Below are 23,188 nucleotides of genomic sequence, written 5' to 3'. Positions count from 1 at the left end.
TTTTTTGAATGTGCTAACGTGTCAGAAGCATGTGGGAATCATGTAATTGTAATGTACTGTAAAATGAACCGTACTCATATGATGACGAATAATAAATAAAAGATTTGTGGAAGTCCCTAAGATGACAGAGTGGGCTATCTGGAGGTGGAAGTACAGAAGTTCGAGACCTGACCAAGCTTTTTAACTGTGATTTAACTCATAAGAAGGCGTCAGTATTCTTTCAAAAACATAGAAACTCTTTATTACAACCGTAGCTCTCAATGAACGTTTAGCTGTGTACAGTACACATGTGCAAGCAGTTCTTTCATTTTAAAGAGAAAGGAAAAACTACCCTCACCCCAATTGTAAATGCTCCACATCATCCACAATTGAGGACATACATGATGAACATCAAGTTCATTTCTGGTTTTAACTCACTCACTTAGTGACCCTGTATCCACGTTAGTAAAGCACCTGCTATTTCGATCATTTCTGCATTTAGTTTTCATATTCAAGGTTTATCCTGTACATAAAACCTGATGAGGCCAGGAAAAGAAATTATATACATTTCTCCTCCATGATGATAATCTCCACGACTCACAAAGAAGGCAGCGGCAGGTCAAAACATTCCCGGCACCTTGCTAACAAATTCGAAACGTGTACTTGACACCAAGATAAAAAAAAAAAAAATCAAAGAAAAGATTGTGTAAAGCGTTACAGTATACACAAAGCACACTTTACAAGTCTACCAAACACATCATTTAGCAGATGAATGAATTGAAAGGAACATACTGATCAAATGCTGTGCATCAAGAGAGTATAGATTTCTATTTCCTCCAATTCTAGAATCAGCTTATAGTCAACACATCTGGCTCGCTGGTCCGAAAAAAATAAAAAATAGCGTGATTAGTGGGTTACACGATGCGTGCCAGGCTGATTTTGAAGAGTTGAGAGGGGGCTTTATTATTGATGAAAGCCCGACTGTCAAACTCAAGAGAAACAAAATCCTACGTTTGTACGACAGCGTTGAGTCTTCATTTGTGATTTTTAAAGGCAGAAGATCACAGCACAATAATTGCGTAATCCATGGAGAAAAAGATGGTGATCAAAGGCAAACTCATCTTAGCTTGATATCTAGCTTGATACCGGCAGTTCCAGATTTTGTAAAATCATTATTCACTGCACGGAACTGAATTATTTCAATTGAATTCCCCAAACTTTTCAAACTGTTAAATCCATTCATTTGTTTACATTTATCCATATTGTCAAAAACTGACAGGAATCTAGTGAACTACCCCGACTAGCCATGACAGCTAAAGAGGGGGGGAATGGGGTCACTCCCCCCCTCCCAAACATGCTTGGAACCCCCTACATTCAGCATTTTCACACATAGGGAATTAATAATGAATTTTTATAATTTGAAGATTTTGGAGGGTTTGGTTCTGCAGCCCCCTGGCCCTGAGTTATCCTAATGAACTAATTTCAAGAATTGTTAAAAAAAAAAAAAAAACTTTCACCTTTTCAAAGACAATGCTCAGTTTTGATTGACACGTTCAGCGAGGTGCTAATTTAACATTATGCTTGTATTTTGGTTGTAATTTGCAATGGTGATAAAAAAAATAATAAGAAGAAGAACCAAACAACTTTCTTGATGTCTTCAACACACAATCACAATGGTGTAAGAAAAATAAAAAAAAAGCGTTAAGTGTCTATATCGACGTGGTTGTTTTTCGCCTGATGAGTATCGACAAACTCGTAGGTATCCTCTGCAATTTGTCCCGGTATACGAAAATCGACAGGTAGCGGATGTGCTGGCTCAGATGCTTGCGACTGAACCATGGGGCAGCAGGCCTCTCCTTTAGGACTGGAGGTGCTTTGCGAGTTCTGAGGTTCCAAGTTGCAGCCGGTGCCCTGAAGAAACTGGAGGAAATTTTCCTCTATGGAGCCTTCGCGGCTGGGCAGCCTCTCCTCCACCTCGAATCCCGCTCGACGAAACAGGCACGGCAGATGTTTGCCCAGCTCCTCCCGGATCTGTCTGTTGAGACAGCCGTAGAAGAAGGGGTTGGAGGTGAAGCAGAAGTAGCCAATCCAGGTGACCGCCTCCTCGAGAGATGCCAACGTGGCCGGGGGGCTGGCGGCCAGAGCGGAATACATGTGGAAAGAAAAGTAGGGCAGCCAGCAACCCAGAAACTGCCCGCCAACCGCCATCAACACGGCTGCCGCTTTCCCCCCACCGAATGGCCGCACCGGTGTCTCCCTCCCGGTCCCTGTTCCAGAGCTGGTAACCATCGTGGACCGGCTACTGAGCGACTCCGACCTTTGGCGACGAGGCGTGTCCGTCCAAGTGGGCAGAGGCCCGTGGTGCATGGCGGCGACCCGAGCCACCTTGAACATGTTGCAGTACACCACGAAAATGACCAGCAGCGGACACAGGAAATAAAGCAGCGTGAAGAGGACCATGAACGCCAAACGGTTCGAGCCGCCCCCCGTCCAGTGCAGCGAGCAGCGCCTCTGACCCTGAGCGGGAGGAGAGGGGACCCCCCCGCCTCCCCCGCTACCCTCCAGAAGGGGAGTCCTCGCACCTTGCAGGATCCAGGCGAGCAGCGGCAAAGCCGACATGGCCAACGCTTTGACCCATATCCCCACCAGCACTGACGCCACCAGGCCCACGGTCATCTTCACCTCGTAGCGCATGGGGTGCATGACGTAATAATAGCGCTCCACGTTGATGACTGAGATGGAGAGGATGGCGGCGCTAACCAGGAACACGCTGAGGAAGAGGTAACTGCGGCACAGGGCCTCCCCGAAGAAGGCTCGACTGGAGACCATGCCGAGAGGCATCAGCACCAAGGCCGCCAGCAGGTCCACCAAGCACAGGTGGAAGACGAAGGCAAACTTGTGGAGCTGCGGGACTTTGGCGATGACCGTCATGACGGCCACGTTGCCCACCACAGCGAGCAGATCCATGAGCAGCATGGCCGCTAGGGCTACCCACTGGTACGGAGGCCAGTCCTCAGCCGGAGCGGAGGTAGACGTGTTGGACGGGAGCTGCCGAGGCGGGTGGGAGGAGTTCCACGCTGGCTCCATTGGAGGGTGGGACGAGGCGGGCGGGCAGGGTCCGTCACTGGCCCATCACCCATCCTTCACAGCCAGGAAGTACGGCCAGAGGACAGCGGCTGGGAAATTAGGTAGACCCCGCGGTTGTGATGCTGGTCTGATGCTCGGGGGAGGTTCTCAACAATCTTTTTCATTTACAAAAATCCTCCCTTGTGCCCGCAGTCATAAACACCCCTGAGGAAAGAGAACAATGAACTGTGAGTTTATTCTGCTGGGATCATCTCAAGTCAAGCCTCAGATGAACTAAATAGTACAAAAGAACTCATTTTAGCCACAGGATGGCAAAGAGAATGAATGACACATTGCACATGTGTTCAACTTTCTCACGGACACCCTCAAAATATCATGTATTGCAGGAAAACAAATACATTTGACCCCAAAAAAAAAGAAAAATACATGTGCACTAATCCAATGGCCAATGTTATCCAATCTGTATTTCGCTGTACACATAAATGTCTGCATTACTTATACTGTATAAACCGTGTATAATCCAATTTATTAGGAACGGCGCTGCAGTTCTGCAAACTACGGATCGTTAAATGATCCCCCAATCGGAATGGAATATTTGTTTCGCTTTGTCTCGTGTTTTGGATGTTATCATACTGTGCCTAATGAAGTGTCTGAATAGTGTGTACTTTTTGTATTGGAAGGACTTTCTATTGCATGCCCATGCAGATCTATCTAACTAAGCGCAAAGATGCATAAGGATCTACTGATGTGCGGTAAACAAAAAATACTGGATGGTTTACAATTATAACACCAGGAATTAAAATCAAAATGAATCTCTGAGTGATTGGCTTCAGTCAGCACTATGTGTCTAAATCAAACAACAGGGTGCCCCAGTTCAGTTTTACCCTCCTGCCAGGTTTAGTCATGTCTTACCACCCACTCGTTTGTATGTTAATCATTATTATATTACACCCACTGTGTAAAACAGGACATTATACCTGTCATCATAAATTTAGGTGGTTCATTTTACCCTCATAATTTTAATCTTAGAAGGGGAACAAACAGGAGTCGGGGTGTAAAGCAAATAAAGGGAGGGAGGGGGGTGGACAGAGAGCATGATGTACCTGAATCAGAATATTTCCTCACACTGCTGCTTTGGGTTTGAAGGATGAGAATGCGGTGCATCTCCAACTCAAGTAGCGTCATGCACCTGCAACGAACGCGGGCCCCCTTCGCTCGTCTTCCCTTGTTCTGCTTTGTGCATCCTGCTTGACTACGGCCGTGGTTCCATCCAAAAGATGCTGATGGGAATGTGTGCAAAGACACCAGGCAGACAGCCCACTCTCCTCTCTCCCACTCCCCTCCTCCTTCCCATGGTTGCATTGAGGACCTCCGTGTCGTGTCTCCGCAGGGTCCTAGCGTCTGTGATGTTCATGGTGAACTGTCGAGAACAAGAGCACAGGTATCAAAATTTGCAGTCCCATATTTACATTCCTACAAGTTGAAGTCCCTCATGTTCTCACTCTCCTCCATGTTTATTCTTCATTTTTGTTATTTTGTGGTGATTTGAGCACTTTCATGGATCGGCACGGCCTCCAGCACAAGATTTATTGAGAAGGTGAGGTGAGTGATGAGACCGGCCTTCAGCCTCCATCACCCGAGCTTCTCAAAGTGGGGCTTCTGTTGCCACGGTGATCCTTTTCATATACAGTCCATCTCGTTGCTCTATCTATGGGATGACAATGAAATGTGTGTGATGATGGATACAACTATACTCCTAACAACTGCTTTCTTTATTTGAATTTGTAAGGTCGCCCGACCATTTGCATTTAATGACAATCACCTTGCGCATCATTCATGTAACACCTCACATGCAGTGACTGATTCATTTCAATTACTAATAGACTTATTAGAATAATGTCAGAGTGACATCTCAGCTGCTCTGGTTTCAGTATGACACTGTTTTATATCACAGCTTTCCTGGAAGTGATTGTTGTTGTATCGCAAATTATTTTTGTCCGCTGGTAAGTTTAAGAAACCCAAGTGTGTGTGTGTGTGTGTGTGTGTGTGCGTGTGTGTGTGTGTGCGTGTGTGTTAGTTTGTCCAGGGATGAACATTCACCACTGTGTCAAATGTCCAATTAGTCATGCGGGTAACAGACACGCACAAACATGGCTCAGACAGCAGAACACACAACATGCAGCATTGGAGTGGAATGTCATTACAACGGTTGTCATGGTATCAAGATGTCTGATGATGAAAGGTGGCATCAACACATGCTTGTTTAAATATAGTACATTAAATGATTGCTGCATATGTGTGTGCATGTAATATATTTTTTTAATGGGCAGGTGGCACAAATGTCACCCCCGAACACCCTGCTGCATTTTCATTCATTTTCGATAAAATTGTCGCAAGTACAGACAAGCCAAAACTCCTTTGTGCGCTCTCTGACATTGAGCGCGCCACCGCCATCTAGTGTAGTGGATGTGCAATTACACTTTATTCTACATAGTAGCTCCTCCCAAAATATGTTTCCTGGGACCACTCTACTAATATTTTGTTTTTTAAGCTCAATTAAGTATGAGTTACAATTTTCTATGATGGTTTGGAATCACTGCACTAAGCCACCACTGCCTCAGACCAGTACTATTAACTGAATATCAGTGACATGTGCAAATTATTTAATTTGACCAAGCACAAATGTGTGTGTGTGTGTGTGTGTGTGTGTGTGTGTGTGTGTTCTGTGTGTCAGCACGTGACCGAGTGCGAAGCGTGCACTGTTGACTCATGACAAAAATAGCAGAATCCTCACTCGGCTGGCAGCACCTATCATTGCCACCACGAATACAATGGTTTCCGTAGCAACCGTGAAAATAGACTCCACCATCACACTCAGAAATAGAAAACTGACGCCACTCCAAGCCCAGAGTGCCGCCACTGCCAATCACAACGAGCACCGATATCAGCTGCAGTCATGCGTGAGCTCATGCCACTGCATTTACCCAAATGGATTTATTGACGCCTACACAAACAAACAATCAGCCCCGAAGCGGCAAATGTGCCCTGAGTGGGATCATAGTGACCTGCATATTGTTTGATAGCATCACTAAAAGGGGAGAAAAAAGCTTCTTGTGTGGATAATTTGATTAATGTGATCCATGCACACAGGAGCATGTGATAGCTATACACAGGACAGGAGCAGGAGGCGTGTTACGTGTTAAAGTGAGTTCAAATGTAAACGTATTGAAGTTGCTGGGGAGAAAGCATAGAACCGAGCTCACCGATTCCGGTCCTCGGGGTCAGGTGTCCTGCATGTTTTATGTCTCCCTGGTGCAACGCAATAGTGTCAAATGATCGGATAATCAGCAAGGTCTGCAGAAGCTGGATCACAATACTGATCATTTGAATCAGGTTTGCCACAGCAGCGAGACCTATAAAACCTGCAGGACACCAGACCTCAATGATTGGAACTGATGACCCCTGGCGTAGAGCAATGAATGTTCCCTTGGAGACTCGCAATGTTGAAGGTTTGTAATGCAGCGAAACAATTCAAAAAGTGATAAATGTGTTGCCCTAGTGCAGTGCTTCTCAAATAGTGGGGCGCGCCCCCCAAGGGGGGCGCGGTGCTATTCCTGGGGGGGCGCGTGTGACCCTGGGGAACAGGCTTTTTTTTTTTGGCAGTACTAGAATAAAGTGTAATTGCGCGTTTACTACAGCAGGGGGCAGTGGCGCTCTCATTGTTACTTCTGTCACGTTTGCGACAGTGCAACATTTTACGACTTACAAGACAAGTTAGGATAGTCACGGTGGGGAGGGGGGGGGGCGCGAATAGTTTTCTTCTTGCTAGGGGGGGGCGTAACAGAAAATAATTGAGAAGCACTGCCCTAGTGATCAGATTATGGTCCCCATGCATGTCACCCTAATTTGAAACCTTACTTTAAAACAGCCTAGTTTGAAACCCTATTGTGAAACCCTAATTGCAAAACCTTATTTCAAATCCTAACCCTAATTTGAAACCCTATGTCAAAACACTAACCCTTGTCTGAAACCATAACCATAATTCAGATTTAGAATTAATTAAATTTAAAAGTCACACATCATTACACTTGCGTTCAAATTTCACACCTGCAGACTTGGCACTTTATTTATTATTATCACTATTATTTTCCAAACAATTATTTTCATTGCTAATAACTTGATGCATATGACAATGAAATCTTTGAATATTATTTGTGATTGATTTGGCTATAATCATTCAAATTATATTTGTATTTTTGTTTTGTGATTAATACTACTTTAATGAACGGCTTTACATTTTTATTATTTATATTATTCTGTATTTTATATCACATCATTCTGTAAGGTGAGCTTGAAGGACACGAAAGGCACCTGAAATAAAAATGTTCAGTAGAGCAGTAGGAAAACAAAAAAACAGCAAGCCTCCCTAGATGCGCCACAAGGGGGCAGTGTTTCCTCTATATTGCGCATTAAGCGCTGTACTGTACGGAACAGAAATGCAGTATTGTTATCTTAATTCTATGACAAAATATGTAAAGTGTCCCATTATTCACGTGAGTTTAAGATGATCAATGTTGTCAGAGAGGTAAAAATTGTGGTTGTAGTCGTTTACTGCATTATCCACAGAGATGTCTCCAATATTATAAATATTTAAAAACACCTGCCAAAATGGTGCAAAACAATCTATGAGTCAGTGGCAAAAAGATGTTTGACAACAGTGGCAATCAACACAACCTTGTTTGGTTTTACTTTACCCCCACTCGGACCAACTCGTTTATAATTCAGGAGAGGAGCATAAATCTCCTGACGGGCGTAATGTCCTTCTGCGAAGCTGCTGACTAAATCAACTCAGCTATGCAGTAAGACACACTGCAGTACATCTTCAAACTATAGATACAAAATAATGTATGCAAATTCAAACAGATATGTAATGTATGGATGAAATGTATTCAGTTGCCTATAAGACTCCCTCGCTCCATCTTGCATTCCATTCAACACTGGAGACTTTCCTCCATTCTAATTATCTCGGCGCTTTCGGCGTCGGCAGTCATTCAAGCGTTTACGCTGTCACATTAACAACCACTCTGGTTCAAGATGGCGACGGGCTTAAATAGCTCCAATAGTGGCTTTTGATATCAACCTCATAGCAATTTAACAAGCCTTTCCATGTCACATGAGGGTTGTGTATTCAGTTTTATACTTGCGCAAGCTAATGAGCTCCAATGGACAGGTCCCTGCCAAGAAATCTGCCTTCACTCATAAAAATGCTGGAAAAAGTCATCCAAATTGGGGGAAACAGCTAACACACTAATGGGGCTAACCCTAACATTAACCCCTAACTGGTACGTGCAAATTTCAAGGCCAGATCCCAGATGTGACCCCACATTTTTCAGATCCAAGTATGTGCTGACCTCTAGATCACAGTTCTGACAAGTTTATGTAACGTAAAATCCCTGGAGAAGCCAATTTCTATTGCAAACACAATGATTCACCCCACACAGCTGTATGCACATCACGTCCAGCAAAAACTACTGCAGTGCACACACACACACACGCACGCGCGCGCACATCCGGCCTGTCCTTCACCACAGTAACAAGGTGGGCTAAAGGGAAGGTCTTCATTATGACACTGACATCATTGCCTGCAATGTAAGGGCAATGCAAAACCATTAAGCCGTCACCCCCCCGCGTTTTCGATTTTTATTTTTTTTTTGCTTTTAAGAAAACTGCACCAAGCAGTCCACTAATCAATTCCTCCCCCTTGCAGAGTTGATACTCGCTGAAAAAAAGATCACGAGGTTCCTCGGTTGATGACAAAGCTCTGTTCCAATTGCATAGAAAATTCTAGTAAGAGAAGTTTATATACTTAGTCTTACAGATTGATATCTACATCGTATATTTCAAAATGATTATGAGAAATCGTTAACGTCATCAGTGTCGTCACATGAATAAAATTAATTACTAATATATAATGAAATTAATAAAAGTTTTTTTTCAATACATTTGTTATATATTAAGTGTGCCTTTGCACGTCGCTCAAGTTGATGACCGCAGGTCTAGTTTTTAAATTCTCGTCTCGTCTGTCGCATAATCACAACGTACCAGCTAAAAAAAACAACAACAACCTGATGATGTGTAATAAATACTGCACCCATAAATCAATTACAACAGGGACCAAACTTAACCTCTCTGCACCCGCTATATTAGTAGAGCAATAAGTACAATAAAAAAGCGCATGAGATGAAATCGCAAGGTTTTGTCTGAAATTAACGCCGCATGCTACGTGGGAGAGAGAGAAAGAGAGAGAGAACGGAAGGAGAGAGAGCAAGAATTGAGCAATGACGTCCGGGACACCGACCCATTGCAACAACTGGATCTATCACATGGTGCCTTCTCTCTTCAGCACTCGAGGACTGCGGACAGGTTGCCCGTCGCGCCGTGCTACTCACTCGTTTGTTGTGATGTAGTGGCTGTCGGGGACAGAAAGAAAGAAAGAAAGACACCGGCCGATCCTGTTCAGGAGCGCCTCGCGGGGTATTGGACCCAGGACTCTGCGTGTTGCAAGGAGCAACCACATGGTAAACATGTTTTTTCCTTTCTTTTGGTAAAAAAAAAAAAAAAAAAAAAAAAAGAGTAAGATAAATGTTAGATTAGAATAAAAAATAATAATAATAGATGCTGATTTATTTTCAGCTCCGGAACTTTTGGGCTGACTGCATTTAATATTAAAATCCATTCTTTATTACCATATCTACATGAGGGACAGTGGAGGACAGATTGGAAAGTTGGTACATTTTATATAACGTTAATTGAAATGAGATTCTAGTGCGCATATCAGTAATGGATTCTTGAAGTTTGCTTGTTAGTAACCATTATGTCAAAGTATACACAAGTCCTGAATTAGAAGTTCAACTCAAAAATCAAAAACTGGATTATCTCCACAGGTCCAACACTCTCCTCCACTGTGAAGACTGCTGACAAAATGGGGAGATTGGACGTACCTCATCGGAGGAGCATCTTTCTCCTTGTTGGGCCTCTGCTTTGGTCGCTTCACGCCAGTGGACAGTTGATAGGAGGCCGGCTGGACTGCCAAAATCTGTGCGTGTGCGCAAGCAACATCATCAGCTGCTCAAAAGGGAATCTCACCAACCCCCCTACCCCCCTTCCCAAATACACGACGGTGCTGGACCTCAGCTTCAACTCCATCGGCAGACTGCGGGCGGAGTGGACGCCCGTCGTGCTGAGTCGACTCCACACGCTGCTCCTCAGCCACAACGCTCTCTCCTTCCTCTCCTCGGAGGCGTTTGTGCACGTGACAAAGCTGCGTTACCTGGACTTATCTGCCAACCAGCTCCGCCAGCTGGATGAAAACATGTTCGAGCCGCTGGAGAACTTGGAGGTGCTGCTGCTTTATAAGAACAGCATTTCGCAGATTGAACGTTTCGCCGCTTTCTCGGGTCTGGCCAACCTGCAGAAGCTCTACCTGAGCCAGAATCTCATCTCGCGCTTCCCCTTGGAGCTGGTGAAGGAGCGAAGCCGCATGGAGACCCTCACGCTGCTGGATGTCTCGTCCAACCGGATCAAAGCGCTGACGTTAGACGAGCTTCGAGCTCTGCCCGCGTGGATCAAAAACGGCCTATACTTCCACAACAACCCCCTGCCGTGCAGTTGTGATCTTTTCGACGTGGTTGCACACTGGCAACTCAAAGATCTCAGCTCGGTCGTGGACTTTAAGGATGAGCACACTTGTATCCTTGCGGGTCGGCCCAAACAAAAAGTGCTCACCCTTGACCTGGACAAAGCTTATTTGAACTGCAGCGAGGTCAAGCTAACGGATAGAGAAGCGTATCTGGAGCAGGTTGTGGTGCTGGACTGTGACACCAAGCAGAAAGACATGATAAAGACCTGGGCCTTGCCAGGGAACATTCCGGTATCTTCAGCAAACAAAAGCACAAGGATACTTCCGGACGGAAACCTTCAGCTCGGACCTTTGAGGGAAGACGACTCGGGCGTGTACACCTGCTACGCCATCGGAGACGCCCTTCACGAGACGATTAACATCACCGTGGTGGTTTTTAACTCAACCATGATCCCCGGCTTGGAGAACCTGAAGACTGCATACACCACCCTCATAGCATGCCTTATCAGCATTGTGATGGTTTTCATCTACCTCTACCTCACACCTTGCCGCTGCGCCTGTTGTCCAGGTCAGGAACTGGAGAAAAATGACCCGACAGGCAGCCTCCACTCCTCCAACGTCAGCAACGCCCAAAGCCACCAAGAGACTGGACCGGAACGAGGGAATGAGGGCGGTAAAGACACCTCATTTGACACCAAGGACTTGTTAGAGCAGAACGGGAACCCAAAAGGTGAAGACGTTTGGAAGGAGGGGAACAAGAAGAGGAAGGCATCTGTTAGCTCTGTGAGCTCAGACACCCCCATGATGGTGTAAAACTGTTTGAGGGAGTGGAAAAACTGCTATGCATGCTTGTGATTGGTGGTTACCAGTCACTGGCGGAGCTAGAATTGTTTTTTCTTTTCTTTGAGGGGTGGCACAGATATCTCTGGCAGGCGGCAAAAAAAGAAAAAAAAAATCGTACAAAATGCGCAAAAAAATTATTTTATGTTCTCTACCAGTTAGAGCAAGAGGGATTCTACTGAATATTCTCGGCAATGTATCCAATCTCCTAATGGTATCCAGGAAGCTTTCTTTGCTCAGGGGACACAAATGGAAGAACCTGAAAGGTTCTAGCCATTATTGCCCAACCCTGAGTAAACCAGATGGGCACAAAAACATTAGCGCGGTCAACACACAAGCAGGAAGCGTCACATCAGACAACAATAGAGCGGACAGCAGATAAGTAAAACCTGACATAAATAATGTCAAGACTCAAAGAACTTTACCATTAAAGAGTAATAATAGCAAATATATCTAGCTACAAAGTACATATACAGTAAAAATGGCCGAGCAATTGTCACATAGGAAAATTTATAGGATTGAATGTTTTTTTTTTCTTTTCTTTTGATTAATTTGCCTTACTTGCACTTGCCGTTAGGATCACACTGAAAAAGAAAAACAAATAAAACACTATGAGAATATAAAACCATAGTGAATCCTCATCTCACACTGTCACATGTCTTTTTTCATCGTCGTCGTAACATTACAACTTACTGTACGTACTTTCCTTTAGTAGCATTTCAACTCTCATGGTGCTTATTTTTAAACTTGAATGGTCCCTCATTATAATGTAGCAAAGAGTCATAAACATATTTCCTGAATGTAAATGTTGTGTAAAAGTTGTTGTTCCTGTTATGATGCATCAATTATAAAAGACAACATAAATGATGCAAGTAACCAATACGGAGGATCTGTATTCCTTGTTTTACTATAGCCATGAAATGCTACCTGCTAAAAAGATGACATCATCGTCTCTCACTTTAATGCTGATCTAATGCCTGCGATATTATGCGACCTTGTGGCTAAGGCTAGAGGTTCTACGGCGGCTCGTATAAATAGAAGCAGTGGCAGGGGGGGGGGGGCAGGCTTGGCGAGTAGCACATCGAATATTTAAGAGGTCACTGGCAATATTTCGGTGGAAGAGCTCAGCACTGTGTTTTGTCGCAGAACATTATTGCCGCTCAGTGTTCACTCCCACTTCAGACCTACTCCCCTGTGTATTTTCTTCTCGACATTATAACTCTGGAATCAAAAACAAATGTCAAGGCATGAAATGATTCCTGTTCTTTCATATTAATGTTATCTAATCCATCCATATACTGTTTATATTAATTGTTTACATTCTGTGGACAAAAGAAAACATATATTTACCTCAAGACATGATTTAGAAATACGATTTCTTCTCTATGTCCCAACTGGGAATGCCGTAAGCCCGATGACGACAGATTTGCAGAGAATTTCAAAACGCGACCAATAAGCATCATGTTACACAGCAAAGCTGACCTGACGTGTGTGTGTATATCAGACTTCAATCTGCTAAGTGGCAGAGACGCCTTCTGGCTCATGTTACTGTATTACACTAATACAGACCTACTTGATGACTTGAGAGTGAAACGGGAGATCACGGAGATGGATGGAGTGCAAAATGTCAAGTATCCTTATGTCTTATTTGAAGTGTAAATCACATGATCCTCCCTCACATAGTACTCTAGTACGGGTCTTTTGCCTTCGACCAATAAACCGTGACAATATAAGGGGCCGGTGCGGCAAATTTTAATTGAGTGTGAAACGTCACCCTTAATGATTGAAGCGGTCTCCGCTTCTCATGTTACCATGTTTACTCACAACACACAGTAGCTGTACACCACAGTCGATCATGTGGCTGAAAAAAATAATTCAGATCAATAAAAAAATGAGGACAGTAACTCACTTAGAGACACGAGTGAGAGGCAGAGACTGCATTAAGTGTCAAACTGGCACATGTAGTCTATGAATAATGGAAGCTTTGTTGTGTTTGAAAGTCCTGACATTTGAAATAGGGTGACTCATCCTTTCCCCAAAGCCCCTCCTAAGACTCTCACATCAAAAGGTACACAAGTGTGAGTGTGCTGCCGTCTAGCGGCGACCACTTCTAAATGCACGCAAGTATACACTTGGGAGCTTAGAGGATTCCAATGACATTGAAATTTCAGATTCGGTGGTTTATTCAATACGCAGGGCTCTAGGGCGTACGCCACCCCATACCATGAAGATGAATCATAAATATTTGGAGAATTTGTCTCAACTAGGGTGGCCTAAAAAGGAATTTGTTTGGACTGGAGATAGTTTAGTGGAAACTACACTGCAGATCTCCGACAAAGGTCGGCAACCAATCTCATGGGCTATTTGGTCACATGATCTAACATGTTTTTCCCCCTCAACATCCACCAGAGCACATCTTGTGAAAATATAATTTTAACCCACAAGAAAACGCAGCATGATGTGATCATTTCTTCCTCAGCAACAACTGACTTTATTAACAAATCGGTTGCAGAACAAATAACAAATATACACACGATAGTAATTTACATATTTTTACGTTGTACATCAATACTGGATCACACTCAGTAAAACAATTCTGCCCTCCAGAATGAAATCCACCGAATGTTATGTATTGGTGGTTACCAGTCACTGGCGGAGCTAGAATTGTTAAATCCACGAGTAAAATTTCTTTACTATTAAGAGCTGAGTGTACTCCAGAATCGAATCAGATTCAATACAAGAGGCAGGTCTAATGTTACAAAAACTGCACGAGGAGTCAAATTACCTCACTAGAAATGAGTTGGTACTGATTTCCATCATAAAAACCACGAGATCCATCATCATCAATAGCTAAACTGTTAGGCCCACCGCAAGCTGGTAACTAGTTTTAATGAGTGGGCTGCTGTTGGACTCTGGTTCTGCAGGGTTTTTTTTTTGTGATTCCTTAAATAATATACTGTATGTGGAGGCTGAAAACCAGATCCATGATTTCCCTCTTGCCCATTGCAGGATCACGTATCTATGAAGCCGAACTCCACTTACCTTAAGTGCTCTGCTGATGTTGTCTCGTCTGTTCATCTTAATCGTGTCTTGCGCTCGCTCACGCACTGAAAAGGGATGAAGACAACAGGAAGATGAGGTCAACTCTCCAGTGGTTGGCTTACCTCTGCTAATGGTTTCTGTCGGGTCTCCGCAGCAGTTGTGAGGTCCCAAAACCCGGCTGGAGCTTCAGAATGGGCGATGCACGTGTGAACCTGTGTAGAGGAGAAACAACAGATTTGCAAAAAAGTGCTAGTGTTAGTCCCTCAAACATTTACCAACCTGTACTAAATTTTGCGACTGTTTGGATGGATTGGCACGAAGTGTATATATTTTCAAAATCTGACATTTTAGCCATAATGAGGTGATTACTGCTGAAGTTGATTAGGCCCAGAAAAAATGAACAACAAAGTAATAAAAACTTCACACATTTTTTTTTTTTTTAAACTGAGCATGATTGTATTCATAAAGACAAATCTCATCGTGGATCTCAAGTACCCATAACAATGACATTAGTCCTCTAGGTCATGCAAATGTGCAAAGGTTGAACTGGGCTGCTTCTTTCGAAAACAATAAAAAATGAGCAATTTGGGTATGCCAAAAATGGCGAGTCCATATTTACCTGCAGAACTGAAGTGGATGCATCAACTCACAGCAACCGGAACTCTCGAGTCCCTGTGAAGTCAGTCTGGTCCCACGTGTTGAAGATGAGGGACGAGCCATGTCTGAGGTCCTGCTCTTGAGCTTTTCCTCAATGTCATTGGACTACTTTGCAAAAGGAAGATTATGTAACTCATCACCCAAGTAATAAAGTTACATGGATGCTTTTGTTCCATTCCAGTTAATGTCAGAGACAGGCAGCGCTGCTCTTTGACGTAGACAAGTTGTGTCAAGTGTCGCCTTCACACGAGGGTTCTCCATGCGAGAACGCGACAACGCGAATAAACAGCCCTCCGTGTCGAACCGGGGCAACTGCGCCGGTGGTCCCGTTGAGACCCGAGCCCCACAAAAGGCCGTGCAGAGGGACTGGAAAGCGCTTTGAAAAGAGGTCAATCAATTGTATTCAACACACAACACAGTGGTTGGTTTTCCTGGGAACTCAACACTTCCTCTCCTGGTTGCTGGGAAACTTCCCGCCGTCAAAGCCCCCGTGAGGCTTTGGAGCTGGATAGACAAATCCGAGAACAGAAAAGGTCACAAAGGTAGTCTTTCCTTGAGGTTCCCACGAATGAGCAAATTTATTGAGACACAATCTGCGAAGTGCACTTCGTTTACTCCCCATGAGCGCGGCCGCTCTCCGTGTGGGTGTGCAGATATCCTCAGTACACTGCACACACATGTTCCATTTTGAAAACAATAAAAGGAGACATGGAGAGCAACAATGACAAGTCCCGTTCAGAGGGGAGCAGAGCTGGGCGCTTCATCCCCCACTTTGATTCATCAGTTGAGTCCGTTGCAGCCAACAAAGTAAATTGTTTCAATCACACATTCTTGAGTTTTTTTTTGTTTTTTTTTTTACCTTACACACTTTGTTACTAATTACACACAAAAAATGACAACCTTGATTATGTCTTTTTTTTTTTTTAAGGTAGTTTTGACCTCAACAAATGTAAAAAGAAATTCTGACATGTTGCAAAGCTAAAGAGAGCATGTTCATACTATCACTGTTGATTTTGATTGTTGAATCTTATGAGGACATTTGTGAATTAAGCAGTAATGAAAGTAAATGATGAGATAAGACTGTCCATAAACATGCTATGTCACAATATCTAGCGAAAAAAATAAAAATGAGTGGAAGCATTCCTGCAATTGTCTATTGGGGATTGACTACTTGATGCGCATACTACTTACTATACTACTGTGACGTGTCTCAAAAAAGAGCTAAGGGATCAAAAGTAACACTCGGGTATTGTCACATTTTTGTGGGGGTTGACTTTTTTAAAAAAGGAAAAACAATGATTAAGACTTTCTCTGTAGGATTCACCCCCGAACCCTTTGTACTCAAGTTAGATTTGTCATTTAACGACAAAAGGAGCAATTTAACAAGTTTCACGTTACGTTACCGGTTTACATTTGTTCATAGAAATTCGCACGAGACACAGTTTAGGAAACCTCATCGACAAAGCACACTGACGCACTGGTGAAACTTTAGTTGGGTTTTTTCCTCATGATGCTCCTCTAATAATCACCATCACCATGTAGTCATGATCTGATTTAGCAAGAGCTTTTGCAGACTCATCCATAAACTGCATTGAGAACTCACATGGAGGGAAAGCGTGAAGCACGCCGCTGTGCTCCTTGTTGCGGGCACCCCCCACGGGGAGGCTGACGATGCCGGCCGCCTCCTTCTGCTTCAGGTAAGACACCAGGTTCTTCAGCGGGCGCTCCGTCGAGTCTTTGCTGTCCGCAGCCGCGTCGTCATCCGATTTGCCCGGCATGGCGAGGAGGACGGAGTAGCCGCTCGGTCCGGCGGCCTTGATGCGACGGGAGACCTCTTCCAGCTTGGGCTGGTCCATCCGCAGGCGCTGGCTGATTTTCAGTTGCGCAGCTTGGCTGCCTTTGGGGCCGTCGGCAAGGAGTCTGGAGACCACCACCGCGTCGCCATCGAGCAAGTGCAGCACGGTGGGGAAGCTGCTGTTCTTCAAGAGGAGGACACCTCGCCACACCCGACTCAGCTTCTGGGCGGACGCACGCTCCGAGGCGTCCTCCTTCCCCGCCGGGCTCTTGGGTTTGTCGCCGGGTTTGCGTTTGCGCTCCTTCTCGGAGGATGAGGCCGCCGCGGTCGGGCTAAGAGTTCTCCGTCTCCTATCCTGACTGTTTGGCCGTTCTTTAGTCGGGGAGGCTCGACGAGAAGGTCGTTCGCCGTCACTATCGCCTCCTCCTTCTGCGGGACTGCGGTCGGCGGGGCTGCCGGCACGCGGCACGCCGTTATTGTCAGGCGAGCGATCCGGACGCCACCCGTGCTCCAAGTGTCGTCTCCGGCGGCTTGCATCTCCTCTTTGTAACTCCCACTCCCGGTCAACCGGCCAGTGCTCACGGGAATGTCTCTCCAGGTGAGCCACGGGTGGGAAACCGGAGCCTCGCATTCTTTCGTGGACTCCAAAGCCAGACCATTCGGCAGGGGAGGAGGGATCCCGCTCCCGGAAGCGAGGCGGCGGCGGCAGCAGGGGCGAACGCTCCCTCATCAAGTCAGCGAAGCGGTGATCGAACGGCGGACGGACCAAATCAAAGTGTGGGAGCGGCAAAGGGGGTTGCGTGTACTGCTGCTGCTTGTAGTGGTGTTCGGTGTCAGCAAAGTCCACCCGGACCCTCCTATCAGGACCGCCGAGGGGGAAGCCTCGCATGTGCGTGCACGCCGCCTGAGCGGCATCCAGGCTCTCGTACTGAACGTACGCCCACGCCTCACCTTTCCTGTAGTCTATAGTCCTGATGGTGCCAAAGCGGTCAAACTCTTTGGCCAGGGCGGCAAGGGAAATCCACGGGCCGAGGCCTCCCACCCACAGCCTGGTAGTGGGCGTCGGTTTGCCATATCCGATTTTAACTTGGTGGTGGCCCAGCACTTTACCCGACATGGCCACTTTAGCTCTATGGGCCATGTCGAGATTTTCAAACTTGACAAATCCGAACGTGGTGCTCTGGCCACGCGCCGCTCGTTTAATGTCCACTTCAGTTATAGCACCAAAGCGGTCGAACGCTCGCCGCAGGTCGCTCTCGGTCAGGCCGATGTCCAGGTTGCCGAGAAACAACGTCCTGTTTGCCCTCTGGTTTTCATCGGACGAGTTGTCGTTGTGGAATTCCGGAAGGAATGCGGCGTGATTCCTGCCGTCGTACAGGGAATAATATGCATCTCTTTCCACTTCTGTGAGGTGAGGCAGGGGAGGAGGAGGGAGGGGCCCGAGCGCCATTTGCTGCAACCGGAAGTCTTTGTAGCCCAAACCTGTGGGGGAGAGCTGTCTGGTGGGGGGAACGTGTCTATGCCCGGGTGGGAAGCTGTCTTTAGAAAGCGGAGAGCGGCTCCTCCGCCGGTTCATGTACACCACATCGACTTTGAGGGGCCGGTCGAAGAGCACCAGTCGGCCGCGAGCATGCTTGGCCGCCCGGGCGTCGTCAGGCTTCCGGAAGTTGACGAAGGCTACCCTCTCATCGTTTTCCCGACTCATTTTCACACTCACGTTTCCAAATTTCTTAAACTCGTGGAACAGGCCGTCTTCTATGTCCTCGTCGTTGAGCTGCGAGCCCAGCTCGCTGATTTTAAGAGTCTTGTACTCACTTTCGGGAGATCGCGGGTCGCTGCGTGAAGCAAGGACAGCGCCACCGTGCGGAGCCCCGTAGTCATAGCCATTACCGGCCCGAATGTCCGAGTAATTGTCTCTTTTGTCACCGGGTAAGCTTCTCCTGGACGAGGCGCCGCAGGGGACGTAGCTGTTGCCGTTGTTGCTGGCGACGCTTAGCAGCTCTCCGGTCCTCCTGCTAGGGAGACTTCCTCTGCGCTCTTTGGCGTCATCTGGCACCCGTGAGCGTTTCCTCGCCGGCGAGCGGTCTTTCTCCTTCATTTCCAAACGCCAGTATACACGTGGTGAACCACAAAACGGCGTCTTCCTACCAGAAATTTAACTCAACTTTCCCAACTTGAAACTAGGCCGAAGGAGACTCCTCACTCGAGACACACGGGCGCCATGTTGGAATACTTTACTACTGTAGCGGAAGTCACGCCTTTGTGTTTGTGGAGTGATCTGATTGGCTTGAGAGGGTCGTCGATCAAACCAAGAGGAAGTGCGTCAGCCTATCACAAACAAGGGTGCGGCTCCGGCTTCGCCATGAAAGGATGTTTGAAAATGGTACAAAGATAACGATTGTGACACGAAGCACAGGTTACTACTTTCTTTATAACGTTTAAGGCTTTCAACAATTTAGCAGCTAGGTAGCACGGGCAATATTTATTTGCCTAAATGCACAACACACTTTGTTTGAAGTGTGTGTGTGTGTTCTGTCTCGCCCTGGAATGGGCAAACTTTCTTGTAAAAATGTTACATTAGACTTTTGAAACAGTCGGATGGGCAGGTCACTCGTAGAAGAGGTAAAAAGGAAAAAGAATAGAGATTTGCATTAAAACAAGTCAATAGTTTGGTTCATTCATAAAACAAGCAAATCACATGTAAAAATGTACATTTATTCGCAAATGAAATATTTGACCAATTACTTTGAATTATTTAGATTTATTGTAGTTTATTTAAATAAAGCAATTTATTCAAAATTTAAGTTGAAATGTTTCCTTTATTTTAAAAAATGGCAAAAAACATATTTTTTCTCAAATTCTCCCCAAAATCACACACACAAAAAAGTGCATTTCCTTAGATACTGAGAAATTATTTTTCTGTAGTTTTGCCCCATCAATTAGTAGTATTTTGTTTCTAAACTCCTGTCCAAGCTCATTGGTTGCTGTTGCGAACACAATTACCACTAGAGCGCAGCAATTCTTTATAACACAGACCCAAACCTAAATTATAGCTGACTGTTGTACCGTTTTCACTTTGCCTTAAAAAATCTTTTTAATTGGTCAATTGTTTAATTTTTTGAACTGGCAGTACATTTTCAAAAAATATTTAACTCACAGATAGATGGAAACTATATGTACACAGTTCTGAGAGGGACTTTCTTGTTTTAATCCTGATCTGGATAAACGTGCAAAAACAAATTCAGTGACATCACTTTTTGTTTGCCTGTTACTCATTTTGAATAAACTTCATGTTAGCAGTTTTACTTTGCAATATGGTTCGTGGCCACTTGCATAATTACTGATGCGTTAGTTTAATTGTGATTCTTAAGGGGTTAAAATGTTAAGGCATGTATCTAGGGCACGCCCACACAAGGATTACAGCTTGCAGCGCAGCATAGTGAGAAATATTCATGGTGTTATTAATAAATTATTTTTATTCTTAATAAACGCCCACACATTATAAATGTTTTTTTTTTAATTAAATTCCTTTTTGTAGGATCAATCTGACCCAGTTACTTGTTGCATCACTAAGAAGACCCTTCACTATCATTTGCAAAGAGATCGTTTCAAGGGATTATAGCGTCCAAAAAAATGGGGACAGCAGCTTTGGCCTCAGCCCTGTGTGCTGCCCTGGGCTGGCCCCTCTTTGAGAGACCATCTGGTGAAGTTCCTCTATGGATGGTCACATGTTGTTGTGGGAGATGCAATCTGCCACCAGCATTAAAATATACCCAAGTATATCGCAAACACGCACATCATTCACTCAGAAAACAGTGAAAAAATGTTGGAGAAAACGTAAAACTGCAAAAAGTAAAGTATAACTCAAATATCAAATCAGGACGAAATATCTTGGGGGTGTTTTGTCAGCCAAGATATTTTATCTTACCAGGTTGGCGTGGTTGGTCGTTATGCGAGCTCCGAGAAAGTGCCAAAATGGCAGCCGCCAGATGGATAATAAAGGGCGTGCAACATTAATCCCAATGCTGTATTTAGACTCCTCTGGAACATATTGTAAAGAACATGTTAGAGCTTCCTCTAGATGACTTTGGGTGAGAGGCTGTGAACGCAACTAGGCATAACTCAGTAACCAAAATGTGCATAATTAAAATCCCTTCACAACACGGTAAAAACAGATCATCACAAATGAGTCATTCTAATTGTGCAGTAGTAAAAACCTGTTTGAGGGCACGTGACATCTTCCTGCGGCGAGCTTTGGTGGGGCACTGCAGTGTGTCATGACAGTACCTGACACACTTTCTTCCTGGTTTGAACACCTGCCCAGTACCAGCATGCCCTTTATGGCTAAAGAAAAATATTAAAAACCACACTGGTATGAGAAAGACTGCTGGTAAAGAATATACCAAATCAGTTATCTGTGCAAAATCATTCCTGTTATTATGTTTGTGTAAGTGTTCACACAGAGGATTACGGCTCTGATATGTGATGATCGCACAGCCCAGGCTTGAGGCTTATTTTTAGCAGCTGAGACTGACCCAGACAGTGCAAACACAAGAGGAGAAACAGCAAGGATGGAGGGAGGGAGGAATTTAGATGAGACCGGAGTGAAGGAAAAGTACTGGGCGGATGTGGTGGTGCAGATGCAGAACGCTCACGTGAGTGTAAGTGGGCGTGAGGGAAAGCTCAGGAAGAAAAGAAAAAAAAGAGCATCACATGGCAGCCCAAGGTGAACGGTGTAGCAGAGAAGGAGTGCTGACGTCACCCCGCTGAGAACGGGCCAGAGGGAGAGAGACTCGCAACTCAAGATTGTCCCTCCAGGAGATTGGATCGGAGGAAAATCAAACGCATCATTAAAATGTGACAATATTAAACGTGCTTAAATAACGTTCTTGCTGTGTTCAGAGATAAAGTCTGGACTAGTGTCTAAGGTTTCATGATGTTTGAGTTCCATCCATTCAGTAGTTTAGCCTCTTGCTGAAAGGTGCCTTTTAAGGGATCAATCGATAATTGAATGGAGATGGATGGCTGGCGACAGAGAAGACGTAGTAAGCAGATGGAAGCATTGTTGGAGATGGATCAATGGTTAAGTAAAGTCTTTTAGGAGCTCTCATCTCATGACGGTAATTCTTTTACAGTGCATGTCCACGTGTATATTCACAAACTCCTAATTGAAGGACGAGATGAGATTCAAAGCTGGAACTTCTCAACGTTGAGGCAAATGAGCTACTACCCGACCAACGTTCAACATAATGAAAACACTTGAAATCAGTTGACCAAGACGATTGACCTTTTCTTACACGTTGACTCAGATAGAGTTTATGCGCTAAACGTCAACTTGCGATCATTAATTATGTAATTAAAATCCAATTGGGCCTTATGAATATCAAAAGTGGGAGTGGCACAGTGGGCGAGGGGTTAGCATTGCTTTCTCAAGGCGAGAAGTTAAAAATTGGTCTGATAACACAAACATGGCGGAAATTGTGCTCATGCTGGTGGCGGACAAAAGACCATTACAATCAAATAATACAGGACTTGTATACTAATCGGGTTAGCTTCCTTGCTATGCAGGCTGCACCCGAAAGGATCCTTTTTTTATTTTATCTTCCTCTCCTCATATGAAGTGATGCAGAGCGATGAGTGTCATATGACCTCAGTGTTGCTGTGGCAACTGTTCCCAGAAGTCAGCCTGAAGAAGGTGTCACCAAGTTAGGGCAAGAGGTAGAAAAGGATATCAGATTTCAATAACCTGAGAATGTGTGAAAGCATGTTATTAAGGATACTTACATTTTAGATTTTTTGTTTAATTGAGTTGTAAATGTTTAATTTTTGCAGCCCATTTCCCACATAAAAAATGGTGGCTGGCGGTCAAGGTATTTGAACGGGGCGTGTTCTCTCTGTCTTAGTGTCGGGAGAGGTTTTTTTTTTTTTTTAAGGATGGTGCATGATTTATGGTCGCTGTCCGCTGCTGTCTTGCATCTCTACAGAAAAAAAGACCTACAAGGTGAAGACAAAATGGTTGCAGAAAATTGATGCGAGAAAATAACACACAACCTATTTACTATGATGATCATCTGAGAGGGAGTATTAAAAAAAGAGACGATAAGGCATGATTGATCACTCATTGGTGAGATTTAAATATTACAGGACCG

At 44.8% G+C, this 23,188-nt stretch overlaps 3 protein-coding genes across 6 annotated transcripts; 1 reads left to right on the top strand and 2 right to left on the bottom strand.

Moving 5' to 3' along the window:
• Positions 1-254: 254 nt before the first annotated feature.
• On the bottom strand, positions 255-9,626 carry LOC133162915 (G-protein coupled receptor 61-like). 3 transcript variants are annotated; one of them, XM_061292443.1, is made up of 4 exons: positions 9,516-9,617; positions 4,569-4,774; positions 4,170-4,486; positions 255-3,270 (listed from the first exon to the last, which is right to left on the bottom strand). In XM_061292443.1, the coding sequence occupies exon 4, from the start codon at positions 3,064-3,066 to the stop codon at positions 1,681-1,683; it is 1,386 nt and encodes a 461-aa protein (XP_061148427.1). In that variant the 5' UTR covers positions 3,067-3,270; positions 4,170-4,486; positions 4,569-4,774; positions 9,516-9,617; the 3' UTR covers positions 255-1,680. The 3 variants fall into 3 exon arrangements, with proteins under 3 accessions (XP_061148427.1, XP_061148428.1, XP_061148426.1); XM_061292444.1 differs by having other exon boundaries at positions 4,170-4,774; positions 9,425-9,626; XM_061292442.1 differs by having other exon boundaries at positions 4,170-4,774.
• Positions 9,426-11,728, top strand: LOC133162914 (amphoterin-induced protein 1-like). The gene is made up of 2 exons (XM_061292441.1): positions 9,426-9,644; positions 10,011-11,728. Exon 2 carries the CDS (start codon positions 10,049-10,051, stop codon positions 11,516-11,518), a length of 1,470 nt encoding a protein of 489 aa, XP_061148425.1. The 5' UTR covers positions 9,426-9,644; positions 10,011-10,048; the 3' UTR covers positions 11,519-11,728.
• A 2,276-nt stretch (positions 11,729-14,004) lies between these two features.
• LOC133162913 (RNA-binding protein 15-like) lies at positions 14,005-19,403 on the bottom strand. 2 transcript variants are annotated; one of them, XM_061292440.1, is made up of 3 exons: positions 15,207-19,403; positions 14,710-14,799; positions 14,005-14,652 (listed from the first exon to the last, which is right to left on the bottom strand). In XM_061292440.1, exon 1 carries the CDS (start codon positions 19,135-19,137, stop codon positions 16,750-16,752), a length of 2,388 nt encoding a protein of 795 aa, XP_061148424.1. In that variant the 5' UTR covers positions 19,138-19,403; the 3' UTR covers positions 14,005-14,652; positions 14,710-14,799; positions 15,207-16,749. The 2 variants fall into 2 exon arrangements, with proteins under 2 accessions (XP_061148424.1, XP_061148423.1); XM_061292439.1 differs by having other exon boundaries at positions 14,005-14,799.
• Positions 19,404-23,188: the final 3,785 nt, after the last annotated feature.

This window comes from Syngnathus typhle, linkage group LG11, assembly GCF_033458585.1.
Source record: "Syngnathus typhle isolate RoL2023-S1 ecotype Sweden linkage group LG11, RoL_Styp_1.0, whole genome shotgun sequence".
Taxonomy (NCBI): Eukaryota; Metazoa; Chordata; class Actinopteri; order Syngnathiformes; family Syngnathidae; genus Syngnathus; species Syngnathus typhle.
The sequence above is the reverse complement of the archived record's forward strand: the minus strand, read 5'-3'. Positions and strand labels throughout refer to the sequence as shown.